General features: G+C 45.9%; 1 protein-coding gene across 2 annotated transcripts in view; it reads right to left on the bottom strand.

The window, feature by feature from the left end:
* Nucleotides 1-19219, bottom strand: part of MALRD1 (MAM and LDL receptor class A domain containing 1) — a 2469603-nt gene that overhangs the window by 2269668 nt on the left and 180716 nt on the right. For both annotated transcript variants that reach the window (XM_069211777.1, XM_069211778.1), the window contains exon 6: nucleotides 15403-15546. In XM_069211777.1, coding sequence (XP_069067878.1) covers nucleotides 15403-15546 — 144 coding nt within the window. The remainder of the gene's footprint in view (nucleotides 1-15402; nucleotides 15547-19219) is intronic.

The following is a 19219-nucleotide window of genomic DNA, read 5'->3' as shown; positions in this document are numbered from 1 at the left end:
TCTGCCCTGGTCCTGGGATTCCTCACTGGGGTCAATAGCCAGGAAAGGTTGGGGTAACCAGAGTCCCCCAATAGCCATACACGGTGCCTCTGGAGTTGACCCATCATATCAGGGATGCTGCTATTGCGCAGGATATAGGCGTCATGCACAGAGCCAGGGAACATAGCATTTACCTGCGAGATGTACTGGTCTGCCAAACGGACCATCTGGACATTCATCGAATGATAACTCTTCCGGTTCCTGTACACCTGTTCACTCCTGCGGGGGGGACCAGAGCTACATGGGTACCATCAATGGCACCTATGACGTTCGGGATATGTCCAAGGGCATAGAAATCACCTTTCACTGTAGGCAAATCCTCCACCTCAGGAAAAATGATGTATCTCCTTACGTGTTTCAGCAGGGCAGACAACACTCTGGACAACACGTTTGAAAACATAGGCTGGGACATCCCTGATGCCTTGGCCACTGTTGTCTGAAAAGACCCACTTGCAAGGAAATGGAGCACTGACAGCACCTGCACGTCAGGGGGGATTCCAGTTGGATGGCGGATTGGTGACATCAGGTCTGGCTCCAACTGAATACATAGTTCCTGGATTGTGGCACGGTCAAACCTGTAGGTGACGATTAAATGTCTCTCTTCCATTGTCAACACGTCCACCAGCGGTCGGTACACCGGAGGATTCCGCCATCTTCTCACATGTCCCAGCTGACGGTGCCTACGAAGGACAACAGGGAAGAACCAGTCAATATTCCTCCAGGTATGTATCCACAGTCACACACAAGACTACACCAGACAATGAACCCTTCCTGTATGTGTGTTGAGTGTAGGCCTCGGTATGTGTGACGCAGTTGAAAAAGAATCCATGTGGGCCCCTGAAATGGCGGCTGCCTGACCTCTAAACTGGGACAATGGGATTGTGGGGTAACAGCGCTGGCGTTGCACAACGTCGCGGTAGGCGGTCGTAGACCGCGGCGCACTGCTGGATTGGTTAACATTGGACCCTACGGGTCCCAGGAGCCAATGAACAGGTGCGCTGGCGGCGATGATGCGCACCGCTGCGGAGGTCACCGCCGCGGACGTCACCGCCATTTTCTATCTGTTAAATCACTAGATACCTGACCTTCGACAGGAGAGGACCTACACTACTAGTACTGCTGTGACCTCGGTCTGGAAGCGACAATGGCTGCTGCGTCTGGGTAAAGGGCCCCTGCCTTCACCGCACAGGAGTTGGAGAAACTTGTGGATGGGGTCCTCCCCCAGTACATGCTACTCTATGGTCCTCCAGACCAACAGGTTAGTACACAGGGAGCACGTTGTATGGGCTAGGCCTGGGTGGACAGGGCTGGGGGGAAGAGTGAAGGGGGCAGAGTTCATACTACAGTAAAGAATGGGAATAAATGGGCCACATGGTCAGAGTAGGGAGGTGGCCTCTCACATTGATGGTGCAGTTGGTAATGACTGTTCCTCTTCCCTTGTGCATGTCATGTAGGTCAGCGCCCACCAGAAGAGGGACATTTGGCGTGCCATCGCCAAGGAGGTCCGGACCCTGGGGGCCCACCAGAGACGGGGCACCCACTGCCAGAAGAGATGGGAGGACATTTGCCGCTGCAGCAAGAAGACGGCGGAGGCTCAGCTGGGGATGGCCTACCAACGTGGGAGGGGTGCCCGTCGCACCATGACCCCCCTGATGTTCCGGATCCTGGTGGTGGCCTACCCGGAGTTGGATGGGTGCTTGAGGACATCACAGCAGACACAAGGGGGTGAGTACAACCTCATTCTGCGGACTTTGCGTGCAGTGGAGGTGTCTGGGTGGGGGAGGTGGGCTGTGTGTGTCCCTAGGCCAGGGCAAATTCGGTAGGCAAGACCCCTCCGTAATGTAGGCCATGTGGCACTCTACCCCACCTCAGAAGAGTGCCAAGTTGAGGTATAGTTGCCCCTGTGGCATCCATGTGCGCAGATGTCCACCATTGCCATGTAGGCCATATCCCAGAAATTATATGTGCAGAGGCAAGGAGCACGGCGTAATGCATGGGGCTGCTGCGTCTGTCTTGTCCGCCAACGGTAGCGGTATGCCATGCACTAAAACTCTCTTACTTCTGTCTCCCCCCCTTTTCCTGCTCTCCCTGTCCTTTTGTACATCAGCATCATCAGGCGGAGGTACAGTGGCACCGGAGCATGAGGGAGCTGCATCCCACATGGCCATGGAGGGCCACACCACAGACTCTGAATGCACCAGTGGGACGGAGGGTGAGGGGAGCTTCACGTCGGCCACCGGATTAGCAACCAGCGACACGGACTCGTCCGACGATGGGAGCTCCCTTGTGGTGGCGGCACCATCTGTGCCCCCCACTTCTACAGGTACAGCCGCCACTTTCCCTACCAGCACCGCCCTCCCAGCAGCCCCTCAGCGTTCGCCCCGTGCCCGCTCACCCAGGAGGGTGGGCATCACCTTCGCCCCAGGCACCTCATGCCCTGCCCCAGTCACCCCTGCTGCCCTCAGTGAGGAGGCCATTGACCTCCTCAGGTCACTCACTGTTGGGCAGTCTACCATTGTGAATGCCATCCAGGGTGTAGAACGAGAGTTGCAACATGGTAATGCATTCCTGGAGGGCATTCATTCTAGTCAGGCTGTCCTTCAGCGAACCCTGCAATCTCTGGCCTCAGCACGGATGGCAGCCATTGTCCCTGTGTCTAGCCTCCCCCCTTCAACTTCCTTCACCCAGACCCAATCCCCTGTACCCCAGCCCATCCCAAGCACACCTACAGACCAGCATGCACACAAGTCAACACACACAAGTAGCTCAAGCAAACATAGGCACCACACACACCACAGGCACTCACACAAGCATCACACACATACGGATACAGCAACATCCACTGTCTCCACTGTGTCCCCCTCCTCCTCTTCTCCCTCCTCCCTCCCAGTCTCGTCTACACACACACCTGCATGCACCACATCTACAGGCACTAGGACTCGCACCAGGACACCCAGCATCACAAGCCGCTCACCTGCACTCACCACCTCCACTGCCATTTACACGTCCCCTGTGTCCTCTCCCAGTGTGTCTGTAACGCCCCCTCCCAAAGTACCCAAACGCCGGCAATCACTCACCCAACATCCATCCACCTCACGACAGCCTCCAGTACCTGCACCTGCACCCAAAACAGCTAAAGTGACACCTCCTACAACCACCTCCTCTTCCTCCACTCCCAGAACCCCTCCAGCTACCCATCCCAGTGTCCGTCAGAAACTGTCCCTCTGTCAAATTGACCTTTTTGCCCCCACCGCCCCTCCAATTCATCAGTCCTGTTGTGGCGCCTCAGCCTAAAAGCCTCCAGTACCAGTGGTGCGTTTTCCAGGTTTTTGGAGTGCACCATCCACCAGGGCTGGCAGTAGGACCCGGAGCCAAGGCACAGGCAGCCCACCCCCTGTAAAATTGGAGAGTGGATGACGGGACCGTGTCAAGACTCCTGGTGGGACAACAAATGAAATGGGATCGAAGGCGATTGGTGAGTCAGCTGTAACTCCAAAAAAGGTGGGGAAGGTCCAGAGGAAGTATACCCAGCCTGTTGTGAGTGTCACGGCGGAGAAGTGCGCCATCTTTTCCGGTGGTCCAGACACAACCGCCAGCACCGTCGTCACTGGTCCAGAGACCACCGCCAGAGTCACAGCCCAGGAGGGCCCAAGTATCGTCACTGGTCCAGAGACCACCGCCGGAGTCACAGCCCAGGAGGGCACAAGTATCGTCACTGGTCCAGAGACCACCGCCAGAGTCACAGCCCAGGAGGGCACAAGTATTGTCACTGGTCCAGAGACCACCGCCAGAGTCACAGCCCAGGAGGGCACAAGTATCGTCACTGGTCCAGAGACCACCGCCAGAGTCACAGCCCAGGAGGGCACAAGTATCGTCACTGGTCCAGAGACCACCGCCAGAGTCACAGCCCAGGAGGGCACAAGTATCGTCACTGGTCCAGAAACCACCACCAGAGTCACAGCCCAGGAGGGGACAGGATGCCACAGCCCCGCTGGCCAATGATGGATCGTCATGCCACACACCAATGTCCAGTGTGAAGATCGTCATGCCACACACCAATGCCCATTGTAGAGATCGTCATGCCACACACCAATGTCAGTATCAGGACCGCCATGGCAAAACACCGCTGAACAGGGCAAAGACCGCCATGGTAAAGCACTGCTGAACAGGGAAAAGACCGCCATGTCAAAGCACCGCTGAACAAGGCCAAGACTGCCATGGCAAAGCACCGTTGAACAGTCATGAACCTCAATGGCAAAGCACCGCTGAAAAGGGCAAAGACCGCCATGGTAAAGCACCGCTGAACAGGGCAAAGACCGCCATGTCAAAGCACCTCTGCACAGGGCAAAGACCGCCATGGCAAAGCACCGCTGAACAGTCATGAACCTCAATGGCAAAGCACCGCTGAACAGGGCAAAGACCGCCATGGCAAAGCACCGCTGAACAGTCATGAACCTCAATGGCAAAGCACCGCTGAACAGGGCAAAGACCGCCATGGCAAAGCACCGCTGAACAGTCATGAACCTCAATGGCAAAGCACCGCTGAACAGGCCAAAGACCGCCATGGTAAAGCACCGCTGAACAGGGCAAAGACCGCCATGTCAAAGCACCGCTGAACAGGGCAAAGACCGCCATGGCAAAGCACCGCTGAACAGTCATGAACGTCAATGGCAAAGCACCGATGAACAGGGCAAAGACCGCCATGGCAAAGCACAGCTGAACAGTCATGAACCTCAATGGCAAAGCACCGCTGAACAGTCATAAACCTCAATGGCAAAGCACCGCTGAACAGGGCAAAAACCGCCATGGTAAAGCACCGCTGAACAGGGCAAAGACCGCCATGTCAAAGCACCACTGAACAGGGCAAAGACCGCCATGGCAAAGCACCGCTGAACAGTCATGAACCTCAATGGCAAAGCACCGCTGAACAGGGCAAAGACCGCCATGGCAAGGCACCGCTGAACAGTCATGAACCTCAATGGCAAAGCACCGCTGAACAGGGCTAAGACCGCATGGTAAAGCACCGCTGAACAGGGCAAAGACCGCCATGTCAAAGCACCGCTGAACAGGGCAAAGACCACCATGGCAAAGCACCGCTGAACAGTCATGAACCTCAATGGCAAAGCACCGCTGAACAGGGCAAAGACCGCCATGGTAAAGCACCGCTGAACAGGGCAAAGACCGCCATGGTAAAGCACCGCTGAACAGGGCAAAGACCGCCATGTCAAAGCCCCGCTGAACAGGGCAAAGACCGCCATGGCAAAGCACGCTGAACAGTCATGAACTTCAATGGCAAAGCACCGATGAACAGGGCAAAGACCGCCATGGCAAAGCACCACTGAACAGTCATGAACCTCAATGGCAAAGCACCGCTGAACAGTCATGAACCTCAATGGCAAAGCACCGCTGAACAGGGCAAAGACTGCCATGGTAAAGCACCGCTGAACAGGGCAAAGACCGCCATGTCAAAGCACCACTGAACAGGGCAAAGACCGCCATGGCAAAGCACCGCTGAACAGTCATGAACCTCAATGGCAAAGCACCGCTGAACAGGGCAAAGACCGCCATGGTAAAGCACCGCTGAACAGGGCAAAGATCGCCATGTCAAAGCACCGCTGAACAGGGCAAAGACCGCCATGGCAAAGCACCGCTGAACAGTCATGAACCTCAATGGCAAAGCACCGCTGAACAGTGCAAAGACCGCCATGGCAAAGCACCGCTGAACAGTCATGAACCTCAATGGCAAAGCACCGCTGAACAGGGCAAAGACCGCCATGGCAAAGCACCGCTGAACAGTCATGAACCTCAATGGCAAAGCACCGCTGAACAGGGCAAAGACCGCCATGGTAAAGCACCGCTGAACAGGGCAAAGACCGCCATGTCAAAGCACTGCTGAACAGGGCATGGACCGTGTAGGAATGAATATACCGCCACATCAGGCATCCTTATCCCATGTGCAGCTGGGACAGTGACAGGACAGGAACTTTCACGGGGAGACGCATCCAGTCTGGGCACCAGTCCCCCTCCAGAACAAGTGGAGACCTGCATCTACTTGAGAGACTGTGGCTTTGCACTCCCCTGGATGGCACAGTGGGCAACCCACCCACTGTGGAGACTTGAGAGACTGTGGCTTTGCACTCCCCAGGATGGCACAGTGGGCAAGCCACCCACTGTAGAGACTTGAGAGACTGTGGCTTTGCACTCCCCAGGATGGCACAGTGGGCAACCCACCCACTGTAGAGACTTGAGAGACTGTGGCTTTGCACTCCCCAGGATGGCACAGTGGGCAAGCCACCCACTGTAGAGACTTGAGAGACTGTGGCTTTGCACTCCCCAGGATGGCACAGTGGGCAACCCACCCACTGTAGAGACTTGAGAGACTGTGGCTTTGCACTCCCCAGGATACATCAATGGGCATGGAGCCCCGTCGTGGATCTGGCTTCTCATTCATCTGGCTGAGGTGCCCCCCCTTCCCTTCCCCCTGAGGTGCCTGTTTTATTTCTATCTGATGCCCCAGCAGTGTTCTCTCCGATTTTGGTCAGGTATCTATTGTGGGCCTCGCCCATGCATTTTTGGACTGTTGGTGCACAGACATTGTTGTGTACATATCTGCACTACTTCTTGTATTGTATATATAATTATGAGTGATTTAGACATATATATCTGTATATTTTTGTATGACATGTAAATTGGCACATTACAATGTTTGACCGAAATTCTCTTTGTCTTTTGATTCTTCCGGGGGGATTGTGGGTTGTTAATGTGATATTTTTGACTGCATTGGTGTGTATGTTGTTATATGCGAGGGTGGGGGTGTTTGGTGGGTGTCCCCCTAACTTTTGCCTCCCCGTGTCGTAGGTGCAGTACTCACCGGTATCTTCTGTGCCTACTTCGCTGTTGGTCGTAAAGGAGCAGAAAGACAAGGGCAGGTAGTATTTGGAGTTCGGGGTCCATGGAGTCGTCGTTCCTCGTGGGATATGTTAAGGTGAGCGTTTTCCCATAACACAAGCTGTTTCTGCCTTGTTTTTATCCACGGTGAATCCGCCCCGGAAAAGGTGGCGGATTGGCCTGTTGTAATACTGTGGGCGGTACATTGTCTCCCGCCTGTCTGTTGGCGGTGACCGCCGCGCTGCTTGTCTGTACCGCCGTGGCGGGCGGTGTGTTAAAGTGGCTGTCTTTGTTGGCGGTTTCCGCCAGGGTCATAATTCCCTTTTTTTGTCCGTCGGCCTGTTTGCGGTATTACCGCACCTTTTACACCATCCGCCAGGGTCGTAATGACCCACATAGAGGGTCATTCTGACCCTGGCGGCCGGTGGCCGCCAGGGCCACCGACCACGGGAGCACCGCCAACAGGCTGGCGGTGCTCCAACGAGCATTCTGACCGCGGCGGTCAGAAGCGGAAAGTCAGCGGTCTCCCGCTGACTTTCCGCTGCTCGTGTGAATCCTCCATGGCTGCGGAGCGCGCTCCGCAGCCATGAGGATTCTGACCCCCCCTACCGCCATCCTGTTCATGGCGGGAAAGCCGCCATGAACAGGATGGCGGTAGGGGGGGTCGCGGGGCCCCTGGGGGCCCCTGACGTGCCCATGCCAATGGCATGGGCACGGCAGGGGCCCCCGTAAGAGGGCCCCGCAAAGTATTTCAGTGTCTGCCTTGCAGACACTGAAATACGCGACGGGTGCCACTGCACCCGTCGCACCTTCCCACTCCGCCGGCTCAATTACGAGCCGGCATCCTCGTGGGAAGGTCGTTTTCCCCTGGGCTGGCGGGCGGTTTTTCAGCAACCGCCCGCCAGCCCAGGGGAAAACTTGTAATACCCGCCGCGGTCTTTTGACCGCGGCGCGGTATTTTGGAGGGCGGCATCCTGGCGGGTGGCCTCCGCCGCCCGCCAGGGTCATAATGAGGCCCATAGTGTCTTAAAAATATTTCTTCATTTGATTGAGAACATTTAATCATCATCCAAACAGTGATATCGTTATTGTGCTTTGGGTTCAGAACGAAGTGATCAACAAATTTCTGGCCTATCTCCAGTATGATCAAGGCGTTAGCCAGGCATCCTGTACAAAATCTGTGCAATAGGAATTCTAAAGATTATCCCCAAAAGACTATTGTGATACTGTGAGATAGAAGCAAACAGACCAGGATTGGTTGAGATATACAAAAAGTGTTAGAAGTTTTTTTTTTTTTTTTGTTCATTTTTTTCATTTGATGGGTCATTGACCTGTTAATATCAAATTTAGAACTCCAGTTCTGGAGATTTTTAGAGAGTGTTGGTGGGGGTCTTATGGTGAAGACCATTGTAGTGTGTGTGTTGCAGTGATCAAGAAGCTGAGTCTTTCTTACTGAAGTCAACTGGAGCTAGTTGCTGTTCATCCAGTTGTGCATGCACAAAAGACATTACAAAGCTCTGAGGCAAACATTTTGGTCATTGGGGACATTAACATTGATTTGAGTATCATCCTAATACATATGGTAAGATAAGTTATATACCTTGATTTTTAATTTTACATAGTATATTGTAGATGTTAAGAGGGCAATGACCTAGTACTCAGTGTAAAGGGAACGGCAGGCAATTTCGCTGAGCTAGACAGAAAAGAGACAAGTTTTACATATTGCAACTGTTGGTAAGGAATGAGGAAAACTATTTGAGAGCCCACCTATCAAATCCACAGTTTATTGCAAACTATTCAAGGAATATGTTGTGATTAACTGTAATAAATGTTGGTGTGAGATCTAAGATGATCAGAGCACAAGGTTACACTTCATGCAAGACAGGACAATGAGCAAATTTTCTCTGTAGTTGATATTGGTTGTGTCGATCTCAGAGGGAATGGACACACAACAAAAAATCATAAAGGATGTAGTGCTACTCCAGGTAAGCTATGAGTTACTCTACAATAACAATTGACACGTATTTGTCAAAATGGGAAAGACCAGAAATCAGAGAGCAGTCAGCAAGTGATTCAGGGTCATGTGTTGCACTTCGTTGATAGAGGAGTGATCACAGTCTGTTTGGGCAAATGTGGAATTTTCCAGAGTGAATGGAAGCATTGGCAAATTTGGTAATTAGAAGTAGCTGACAGACGTCAATGATTTCCGCAAAGCAGATTTCAGAATTTGACCTGTTGGCTATAGGTTTTTCGGGAGCTTGGATTTTTGTGACTCTTGGGTCAATGAGTACAGAAGGTTTATTGGTAATCAGAGTTGTTGAAAGGGTAGGAGTAGAAAGATGTACTAAAGGCAGAAATGTTAAATCTGAGTATGACTAACAGCAGTTGTTATAGCATTAATAGTACACAATCAGTAGAAGAGGTTTAAGCACTGCTTGTCGCTGTAATTGTATTGGGAACACAGTGATATGCTACATAACGTTTGCACTGGTACTGGTAAAAGATGGGGAAGTAGGACTACGAGGGATAGGGTCAGCAGTAGTAATCTCAGTGGGGCCACTGATTGTAATAGTAGGAGCAGTTGTATTTGGTATGTAGAATTAATAATTTCCCATCCCCGGGGATGATAGTTTAATAAAGGGTAGGAGCACAAGGCCCCTTTCCTGAGCCTAAAAGGAACCTGAGGACCCCATCCCCCTGGGCTGACATCTCACTTCAGGGGTAGGGGTGCATGGTGATTAGCACTGCATATGGTAATTACACGTTACTTTATTTAAAGCAAAGTAAACAAATCCCTGAAAAAATAATGGTTAAAGTGACATTATATGGTAATAAACAATATCTTATTCTGCATTAAAAAAAACAAGGCTTTCACTGAAAGATGTAGAGGTTAAAAGGGACATTATAGTTTAGTGAAAGTGTCATTTAAAACATGCTGTTTTAAATGTACAAAACCACTCAAGTTCACCAGTTCTAGTGACCTCAAATAACTATACCTTGTTCCCTAAGGTAACTGTGATTTGAGCTCTTGCCATGCACTGCCAATTACTCCTACATATTTCACCATTCCTGATATCTTCTTTGGCATCATAGATAATATCACTGCAACATTGGCAATTAAACTATTGATGGCAAAATCATGCAAAATTGTGCATGTGCTGGATATTTTTAACTTCCAAAAAAGAAACTGAACATAGAAATCTTCACTGCTAGTTTGTCCAGCGACTCCCTGATGATGTCTCCTTCTCGGACACTGCTGGTTGTCCTGCCCTGGTGAACTTTACCTTCTCAGACATTTATCTTCAAAACTTCCTCTATGTCTGAAGGAAAGTGAAGACTGGGACTAATCCACCTCACATACCCAGGCCATGCTTTATCCCGGTCAGCCATCACTTCGTCTTTACCCCGGTCTTGTGCAACTAGATGTCCATAGTTGGCACTTTGATCTGTTAGTTGCTAGTTTTTCAGAAAAAACTTTTAAAATTCATAACTTCGGTTCTACTGATCATATTGTTGTTGTTTTGATGTCAAACGATTTACTAAATTGTACTTTATTTTTCTAATTGCTGTGGGATGTTTTCTTGTTTTGTGTTTCACTTAAATACTGTTTGAAGTTATGCATACATACTTTATACTTTGATTGTGAGTTAAGCCTGACTGCTGTTGTGCCAAGCTACCACAGGACTGAGCATAGGTTAATTTTTTTTAAAAAAATGTAATGGTTCACCCTGACAGGATGTTATACGGTTCCTATTAAAATAATAGGACTGCATATTAGGACAACAGTTCTTCAGAATGTAGGAGATTAAGGGCCTGCTTTAGAGTTTGGCAGATGGGTTACTCCATCACAGACGTGTCAGATATTCTGTCAGCCATATAATGATTTCCATAGGATAAATTTGAATCATAATAGGGTGGATGGGATATCCATGATGTATGGATTAACCCCATCTGCCAAACTCTAAATCGGGCCCTAGGTCTTTCCACACTTCCAGAAACCGCCAGCCCAACTCCTAGCTCACCGATAGTGCCTCACCTACACCCCTAACCCTGCATGTGTTAAATGTGACTGTGACAACCTGACACTCTGACTCCCAAGGAAGTCATGGAAACAGTTCTCACTCTTTCATTGTATTACTCATGCATGCCCAGGCAGAAAAAGAAGAGAGGTAAGCAATAAGTGTTTGTAATCTTACATAGAGAGAATGAGCTGTAATAATTAGCCAGGTGAAACAAAGCGAAGTTTATTATGAACGTAGTAAAGATAATAAACAATCTGACCAAAGCGAGCACTAGTATATTCTGTATTGTGTTCCTTATATTGAACAGAACGTGCTGATTATATATCGAGAAAAGGCTAATCAAAACAAGCAACTTGTACAGCATATTCCTAGAATAATATCAGGCAAGTAAAGTGTGTAAAATGCCATTGCTAAAATGCCATGCTAAAAGCAATGCAGCTAAAATGTGCAAAATGTAAAATTTAAGATGAAGCTAAATAGGGAACCAACGTGTGTCCAAGAGGACATCATGACAAGGGATTGTAGTTGTTGGTTGAGGAGGGCTTACATTCCCTTCAACCAAAAACTCAAATACTAACACGCCGTTTATGACCAATCCTCACCCATCCCCCACTCTCCAGGCTGCTTTATAACATACCATGCTATATAATTTCAGAACAGGATGTCTCTGTGGGCCCTTACTCACTTCAGATGTCTGTAGCCTAGCTATAATATCTGCATCTCAAAATTGATCATGACTGGCCACCCTGTTATTTTCCTCTTTCTCATGCAACACATCAGCATAGTCCTGAGTCATTGGGAAGCACTAACTATATGCTGAAGCACTTCTTTATGACCCTGGCATTCTGATGACAAAAGTAAAGCCTGTGAAGCAGTCACAAATACAAAATTCTATCTAAAAAGACAACTAATGTTTACTTATCCTTGGTCACCTTCACTGCAGCTCTAAAACTATTGACATGGTCATTAGCGAGTTAGTTAAGACTAGAAGACTAGAAGTTAAGCAAAACTTGTGTCAGTATCGTGCATATTTCATCTACACATTAGACATCATAAGTAAGCCTTTAAAGGTATTGACAGTACAGTAGTTCATGCTGATTGTTGCCACAGAACTGGGGTTCAGGTCCTTCAATTTCAATTTTGCATGTAGGCCACCTCACTGTTTAGTTGTATCACGGATTGTATCACAGATTCTCCACGGCTACGGTGCCCGATGAAACAAACTTCCCACATTTTAGGAGGATATGTTGCACATGTATACTTATGACATGCATATACAACCATATACCAGGAGACTGTATCTATCAAAGAGTTGAGGATTGCTTGCTTCAACTTCAGGGCTAATCATCTGAATATTTCAATAATGTAGATTTTGCTTCTGGGACTTGCAGGACCACACATCACAAATTTTACACCTTGGAATACTGTAGATTTGTATGATCAAAGTAGTACACAGTAAAGCACCAGCTCTGTAAATTTAACCTGCTCATCTCCATGAGATGACATACATTCTCTTTTCATTAGAACTCCCTTTATTTGCCTTTCCATTCGTCCATTCTTAGTTCTTATTAGACTAGAAAAACAGTTTGTTCAGACCTTTGTATAGCTCAAGGACCAGTGTAATTCTTGCCATATCGAAATCTGGTTGCCTATATATTTTACAAAAGAACTAAAACAGAATATATTTCTAAAACAAAGCTAAAACAAAGATATTTACTGTAACAAAGGAACTTAAGGTAAATACTATAACATTGGAGAAATTGCATATGTCCTAACATCATCAGAACGAGTAAAGCCTTAATTGGTGCAAATTAGCTAATATAGCCAAATTAACTAAGATGTCAGGTCACCGCCTTCATGGAAAAAATTAAATTAAATGTTGTTTTTTTATCTGTTTTTCACTAGTAAGCATCATAAAAAGTTGTGCCGCACTTATGTGGTTGGGAAGGCAATAGAGCTTGGCCACAAAACATGCCTGTAGCTTAACTTTATTTAATCTGACGATGAACATTAAGGGCTGTAAAAGGAGCAGTCCTACTGACATTTGTGGAATGATGGTGAAAATTCACCCACATGTCAAACTTTTGAAATAACTTTATTCATATGTGTGTTTAAATAGTACCGGGGCAAACGTTTCTACAGCAGAAAATTACATCCACAACCGGATCTGTCTGTTTTAGCTCCAGCGTGATTAAGCACTGCACTTGTGTTGTCAAGCCCATCATTTGTACACAAGCCCGTTCTTCTGTATCATGATTGAGAAGTCCTGTACTGTAGTCAGTGTCCATCCTGCATGGAGGGGTCACTCACTTTGTGGTTGCGTTTTCTCTAAAAACGTTGAGCATCTCTGATTTCTTTAAAAATGCACAATGAACTCTCCTGCCAATTTGACTTTTTAACTGTTCCTCTTAGACTAGTAATGTAGATAATGTTAGAACATCTCCGATGGTCTGTATCACATATCTAGGTAGCTCGTTCTGTAAATGTATGTTTTCCTTCACAAATTAATTCCAAAAAGCCATTCTTTCCAGTAGTCATGCCAATGTTGAAGTAGACTGTGCTTATCTGTGATTACTGCATCATGAATTTACTGCAACAACTTAAAAACGTTGTTGTTCTTTGAGGGGCTCCTCTCATTTTGTCTATATCAAGCTGTTGCCATCTATCAATTGTTAGCATGCTAGGGGCAACTGGACATTTTGTTGCAGGGAATGGTGGTTAAAGTCTGTATCCTTTAAGAAATGTGTCGTAAAAAGTGTTGCCATCTCTATACTTGTTCCATAAAAATACAGGCTCTAATAAACGGTTTGGATCCAAACGCATTTCGGAGGATAACTTCACACCTGTATCCAGCTCCTACAGGTAAGGACAGAGTGGGAGACTCTCTGCACTTCACGTCTGTTTAGTGAAACGTAATTTCTTTTTTGTTCATTTCTTCATTCAAATAAAAAAGGCTGGGGTGTTATTCAGTTTCGAAAGGTTATCTCACAAAAAGCACTGTTCTGCCTCTGTAATTGTCTCATTAAAAATACATTCATTAATAAGCAAATGTGTTCAGCCTTCATTTCAAAGTTCTCTCTAAAACTCTCGTGGTCAGCTTTGGTGTCTCTGTATTTCTTGCTTATCAACAAATAAAAGCACTGCCAGCTTCTACCAAACGCATATACTAGTCTGACAAAATATAACTGTTCCGAACATCAAAGAAGAGTTAAACTATGCCAGATGCACAGTAGTCTTTTTTTGAATTGTCTATTTTCCCACTTCTGCTGTGCAGCGCTAAATGCTAGTACATCCTATGTCACCACATCCTATAATGTAAAGAGAGTAGATATTTAAATCACCACGATCCGAGTATGAATATATGATGGAACAAGTAATGCGAGAACCATGCATGCCTGACCACGTTGTTACCACGGATGCCTTTACCACGCATGCCTTTACCATGATTTTTCGTTGTGAAAGCTTATCTAGTAAAGGCATATGTGGGAATGGTATGCATGGTTCAAGCATGCCAACCCCCACCCGCCCTAAGGCCCAAAAGTACTCCACCCCTAACACTAAAACTACCCTGACCCTCGCCCCTAAAAAACAAAAGTACCCCAACACCCCACCCACCCTAAAAACAACCGACCCTTCACCCCTACCTCTAAAAACAAAACTACCCCACTCCTAAAAAAAAAACTACCCTGACCCCCCACCCTGTCCCTAAAAACCAAAATACCCTGACCTCCCCACCCTTAAGAGCCAAACTACCTCGACCCCACCACCCCACCCCTAAAAACAAAACTACCCGACCCCACCCCTAAAAGCAAAACTACCCTATTACCCCCACCCACCCTGAGCCCTAAAACCTTCCCCTACCCCCACCACCCTAAAAAAAACTCACCCCACCATTCCTAAAAACCAAGCTCCCTGACCCCCACCCCTGCCCCTAAAAATAAAACTACCCTGACCCCCAGCCCGTCCAAAGCCCTTAATCCACTCCCACCCAAAAAAACTACCCCAACCCCACTTACCTGACCAAATTTCCCCATCCCCCACCCCTGCCCTTAAAAATCAAACTACCCCGATCCCCCACCCTACCACTAAAAACCAAACTACCCTTAACCCCTACCCCGCCGCTAAAAAACAAACTTCCCCAACCACACTTACCTGACTGCACCCTCTCCCGATCCACTCTGCCTTTTTCTCTGCCTTAACCACACATGTGCTTTGTTTAGCACATGCGTGGTTAATGCAGAGAAAAAGCCAGTCATTGTTCCGGCAAGGGTGGTTACGCTTGCATTGTAGACGACTTTGTTGTTCCAAAGTCGTGGTTCAGGGCACTTCCCCTCCTACCATTAAACCATTTTCAAAGAGTTTCATTTTGACTTTTTCCACATACTTGTTCCTCCATTCATTTTCAAAATCTCTGTATGAGAATAATTACTTCTAACTCAAGCACTTGCCTTACCTTTGTTATTGTGGCTGCAGTCTTCCAGAGGAGCTATGTCCTGTGCCATATTGCTATCTGCCCTTTTAAGAATCCATGGAATGTTTTTCATAGAGGATTCTGAATACCAGCCGCACATGCCAGCCTCAAAGTCACAAGATGTAACTAGGGAGACACAATATATACATTCATCTTTAGTTAACTAATTCAACTTAGATTGTACGCAGAACCATATTAAAACCGAAGGGAGTAAACAATTGGGGAGGGAGATAATATGCGGCAAAAGACAACCATATATTGGACAAACCGATATTTTTAGCAAATGTCCACAAATAAATGAAAGGATGTAAAATGTATTGATAAAGTACATGTGGTAACAAAGAAATACATGTAGGGAATAGAAGAACGAAATTAGGAAAAAGAAAATGAACCACAGAGAAAATGATCTCAAAACAAATCCCAGAAGGACTCTCTTGGCAGATTATAAGCAGGAAGAGCTCATTGAAGAAGATGGAACAAATGAAGACAATGACAAGAGAAATAATGAGAAGGATACAAATCCCAATACCATGGACGTGTAAAGAATTTGATTGCTCGAGTAAAAAGGAAGGGGTGGAGGAATTGAATATTTGGAAAAAATTTAAGAATATAAAGCAAATAGGTCTGCAATGACATATTCAACATAGTGATAAGGTAGGTTAAAAGCAAAATGGGTATTGTTCTTTTAAAACATGAAGAAAAAGGACAAGATATTGAAGGAATCAAGAGAGATTAAGACATAAAGGACCAGATTTTAAAAAAGTGGCAGTGCCTCCAGTGCACCTCCACTTTTCTTGCACCTTTTAGCGCCCCCTTAACGCCACCATGTGTGCACCGTATCTAAGAAAGGCACACCACGGTGGTAGTTACGGAACTTGATTCAACATTTTTTATGCTATTTCAGAACTTTGCAGGATTAGCGTAAAAAATGTTGACACTAATCCTGCAAAGCCCATAGTAAACAATGGTGTGCCTTCTTTTAATGCCTGTTTTGAGCAGGCATTAAACGTGCCGTAAATAATGGCGCAAAAAAATCTCTTGGATTTCCCCTAAAAGGGGAATACCCCTTTGCATACATTATGCCTGACGCAGGCATACTGTAGCACAAAGGGTACAAAATAGCGCAGTGCATGTGTTGCATCACTTTGTAAATTTGGAGTGACGATTTTGGCCTCGTTGGGCAACATAAGCATACAAAAAATGTATGCGAATATGGCACAAGGAGGCGCTAAGGGCTCTTAAATCTGCCCCAAAAAGACCAAAATGTAAAGGAAAGTTGAGTGAATGTTAATGCGAACTACATTTCTACAAATGTCTAATAATTACATTTATGAGCCATTTCCATATGAGTAATGTATACAATAGATTGGTAATGGCTACACTGATAAAATGATGCCCAGAGGAACATTTTCTATGAACATTTTATAATAAGAGAGAATGGGACAAAAGCTAAGAGCATCATTTAGAGTTCTTACCAGTGACAAACTCATAGACCTCCCGCCATGCCAATAACAGTATGAATTTACAAGAAATTATCAGAATGCACATAAGGTGCAACTTAACTGTCCCTCAAAGAGGTACGCATACACCCTACTTCTAATGACAATTATTAATATTGAGGTTATCAATACCTCAGATTGAATCACCTAAGTATTAAGGGCTATAAAAGAAAGGGTCTTGCAATGTCCTTAGATATGATTCTATAACCACATTACAATGGAAGGATTTATTTATGTTCAATATTTTATCAATCTTCATTGAATCTATATAAGAATGCATATTGGTTCTCTAAACAGTACAACACCTTTTCATACATATTGCAAATTACCATTGGCCACAAAAATCATAGTTTGTATGGGGGCCATTTTATCCACATATTTAAGTAAATAGACGGGTATGAGAAGACATTATGAGATTTGCCTCTAGAGTGAGGGTTTGTCCTGATGAAGGGGACTGCCATTAATATAAAGACCCAAAACATCTACACAAAAGTCTTGAAGGGCCAATAATATTGATGTAATTGATGATGGGTAGAGGACATTCATTCAGTACCATATGAGGACAACAAAGAAACTGCATTGTATTGGTTAAAATCTTTAATTGTTTGATGGCACTCATATTCAGCTTCACATGGTGATGCTCCTGATGAGATACTAAGAATAGCCACCATGACACACAGTATTTGCCATGTAAGCCCCCTAAAGATAGGAAATGGGCAATTGGTTCCAGGTATAGCCATGACATATCTGCTACATCCTCCTGAGAGAGCGTAGCTTATATAATCTATATTAACATGAAATGTTTATGAACTAATGTATAATGATGCCGCATAGAAACTGCATTAACATGTTTTGCTAAAACGTGCACTTGAAATGTGACCACGGGGAGTGGCCGCCAATGTATACGCGGACTAATGAAATTAACTAATAATGGTGAAATATTTTATTAAATTGTGATTTTACATTAATGTTGAAAGGCTAAATGTATTAGATTCTTGCTAATAAAGCAGTAGGCCTTAGTTAGCATGAGTCGAGGCCTAGCTGCCTGACTCTTATATTAAATGTATTTTTCGAACGTGCAGTGTGCTGACTTGCTAAAGGACATGAACTCTTGTTTTTTTTTCCAAAAGCTAGAAGCTGAATGTAACTGTAGTAGATCTGTTCTCATGAAATTCACCCTGCCTATGGTAACATTTTTAGCTGAATGCAACAGTGTAGATTAACATTATTTACAAGGTCGCCTAAACCGGTACGGACAATGGAGCCACTGACCGAAGATGTGCAAAGGACCACAAGACGATGAAATCATACCGGACATTCCACCCATTAAAGACGTCAATCATAAGCACCAATAAAATACGTGAGAACTGTTATGGGGTAACAAATTTGATAGGCTAATGTGTTTTCAATTGGTTAAAGATAGTGGGGCGCAACCCCTCGTCCAATTAGATTTTAGGGGAATGTACCACGAAAAAGGTATAAAAACCCTTGTCACCAGGAAGTGAATTAGAATTATGGAGCAGGAGACTAGGAGTGGGGTAGATGCTGATGCTATTTGCTATGACCCAGACACTTTGTCACTCTACATAGAGACTTTGCTGTTTGGTTCTTAAAACCATTCTGTCCTTAGATTGCCCATTTACACTTTACCTCCTTATGAGGGAAGTGCCCCATTTTTTCCCTTTTTGCCGGAGCTGAATCCACTGATGTCCTGAAGACGAAGAGAGAACCTGAGTGCTGACCAAACTTGGAGGGTAACTATATGACAATGGAATTGTGATTGTCTGTTTCCTTTTCCATTCTAGGTACCAACTGCTTTTCTTTTGACAGGAGCCATAGTTAGATGTTTTTCCAAATTGATGTTAATAAATTGTTTTGCATGAAGCCCAACATGCCAATGCTAATTAGAGGTTAGTTGAGAGGGGTTCACTAAACAGATGCAAATAGACAAATGACTGAATCTATGCTTTGTTGAACGATGCCCTGATATACTCTGCTAATGATAGTCTATGTTTACGCCTTGCTATATTCTAATGTTTGTGATTCTTGCTTTGATGAAATCTTATCAGAATTGTCATATTGTGACTATGCTATTGTGTTTCTTGGTTTTGAGACTAATAAACTTGCTAGTAGTATTGTAACCAATAGGGAAAAAATATCACTAAATTATACTAAGCTGGTGTGGTTATTCATGACTGAAAGGTCATGGTGGTGTCTTGAGTTTAACTAAATGTCTTTGACTAAAGTAAAGTGTAATGTGGTAATAAACTTTGATGATATTATTGACATATTGATTGACA

Source organism: Pleurodeles waltl, chromosome 10 (assembly GCF_031143425.1).
Source record: "Pleurodeles waltl isolate 20211129_DDA chromosome 10, aPleWal1.hap1.20221129, whole genome shotgun sequence".
NCBI lineage: Eukaryota > Metazoa > Chordata > Amphibia > Caudata > Salamandridae > Pleurodeles > Pleurodeles waltl.
This window is presented reverse-complemented; position numbering and strand designations above follow the sequence as displayed.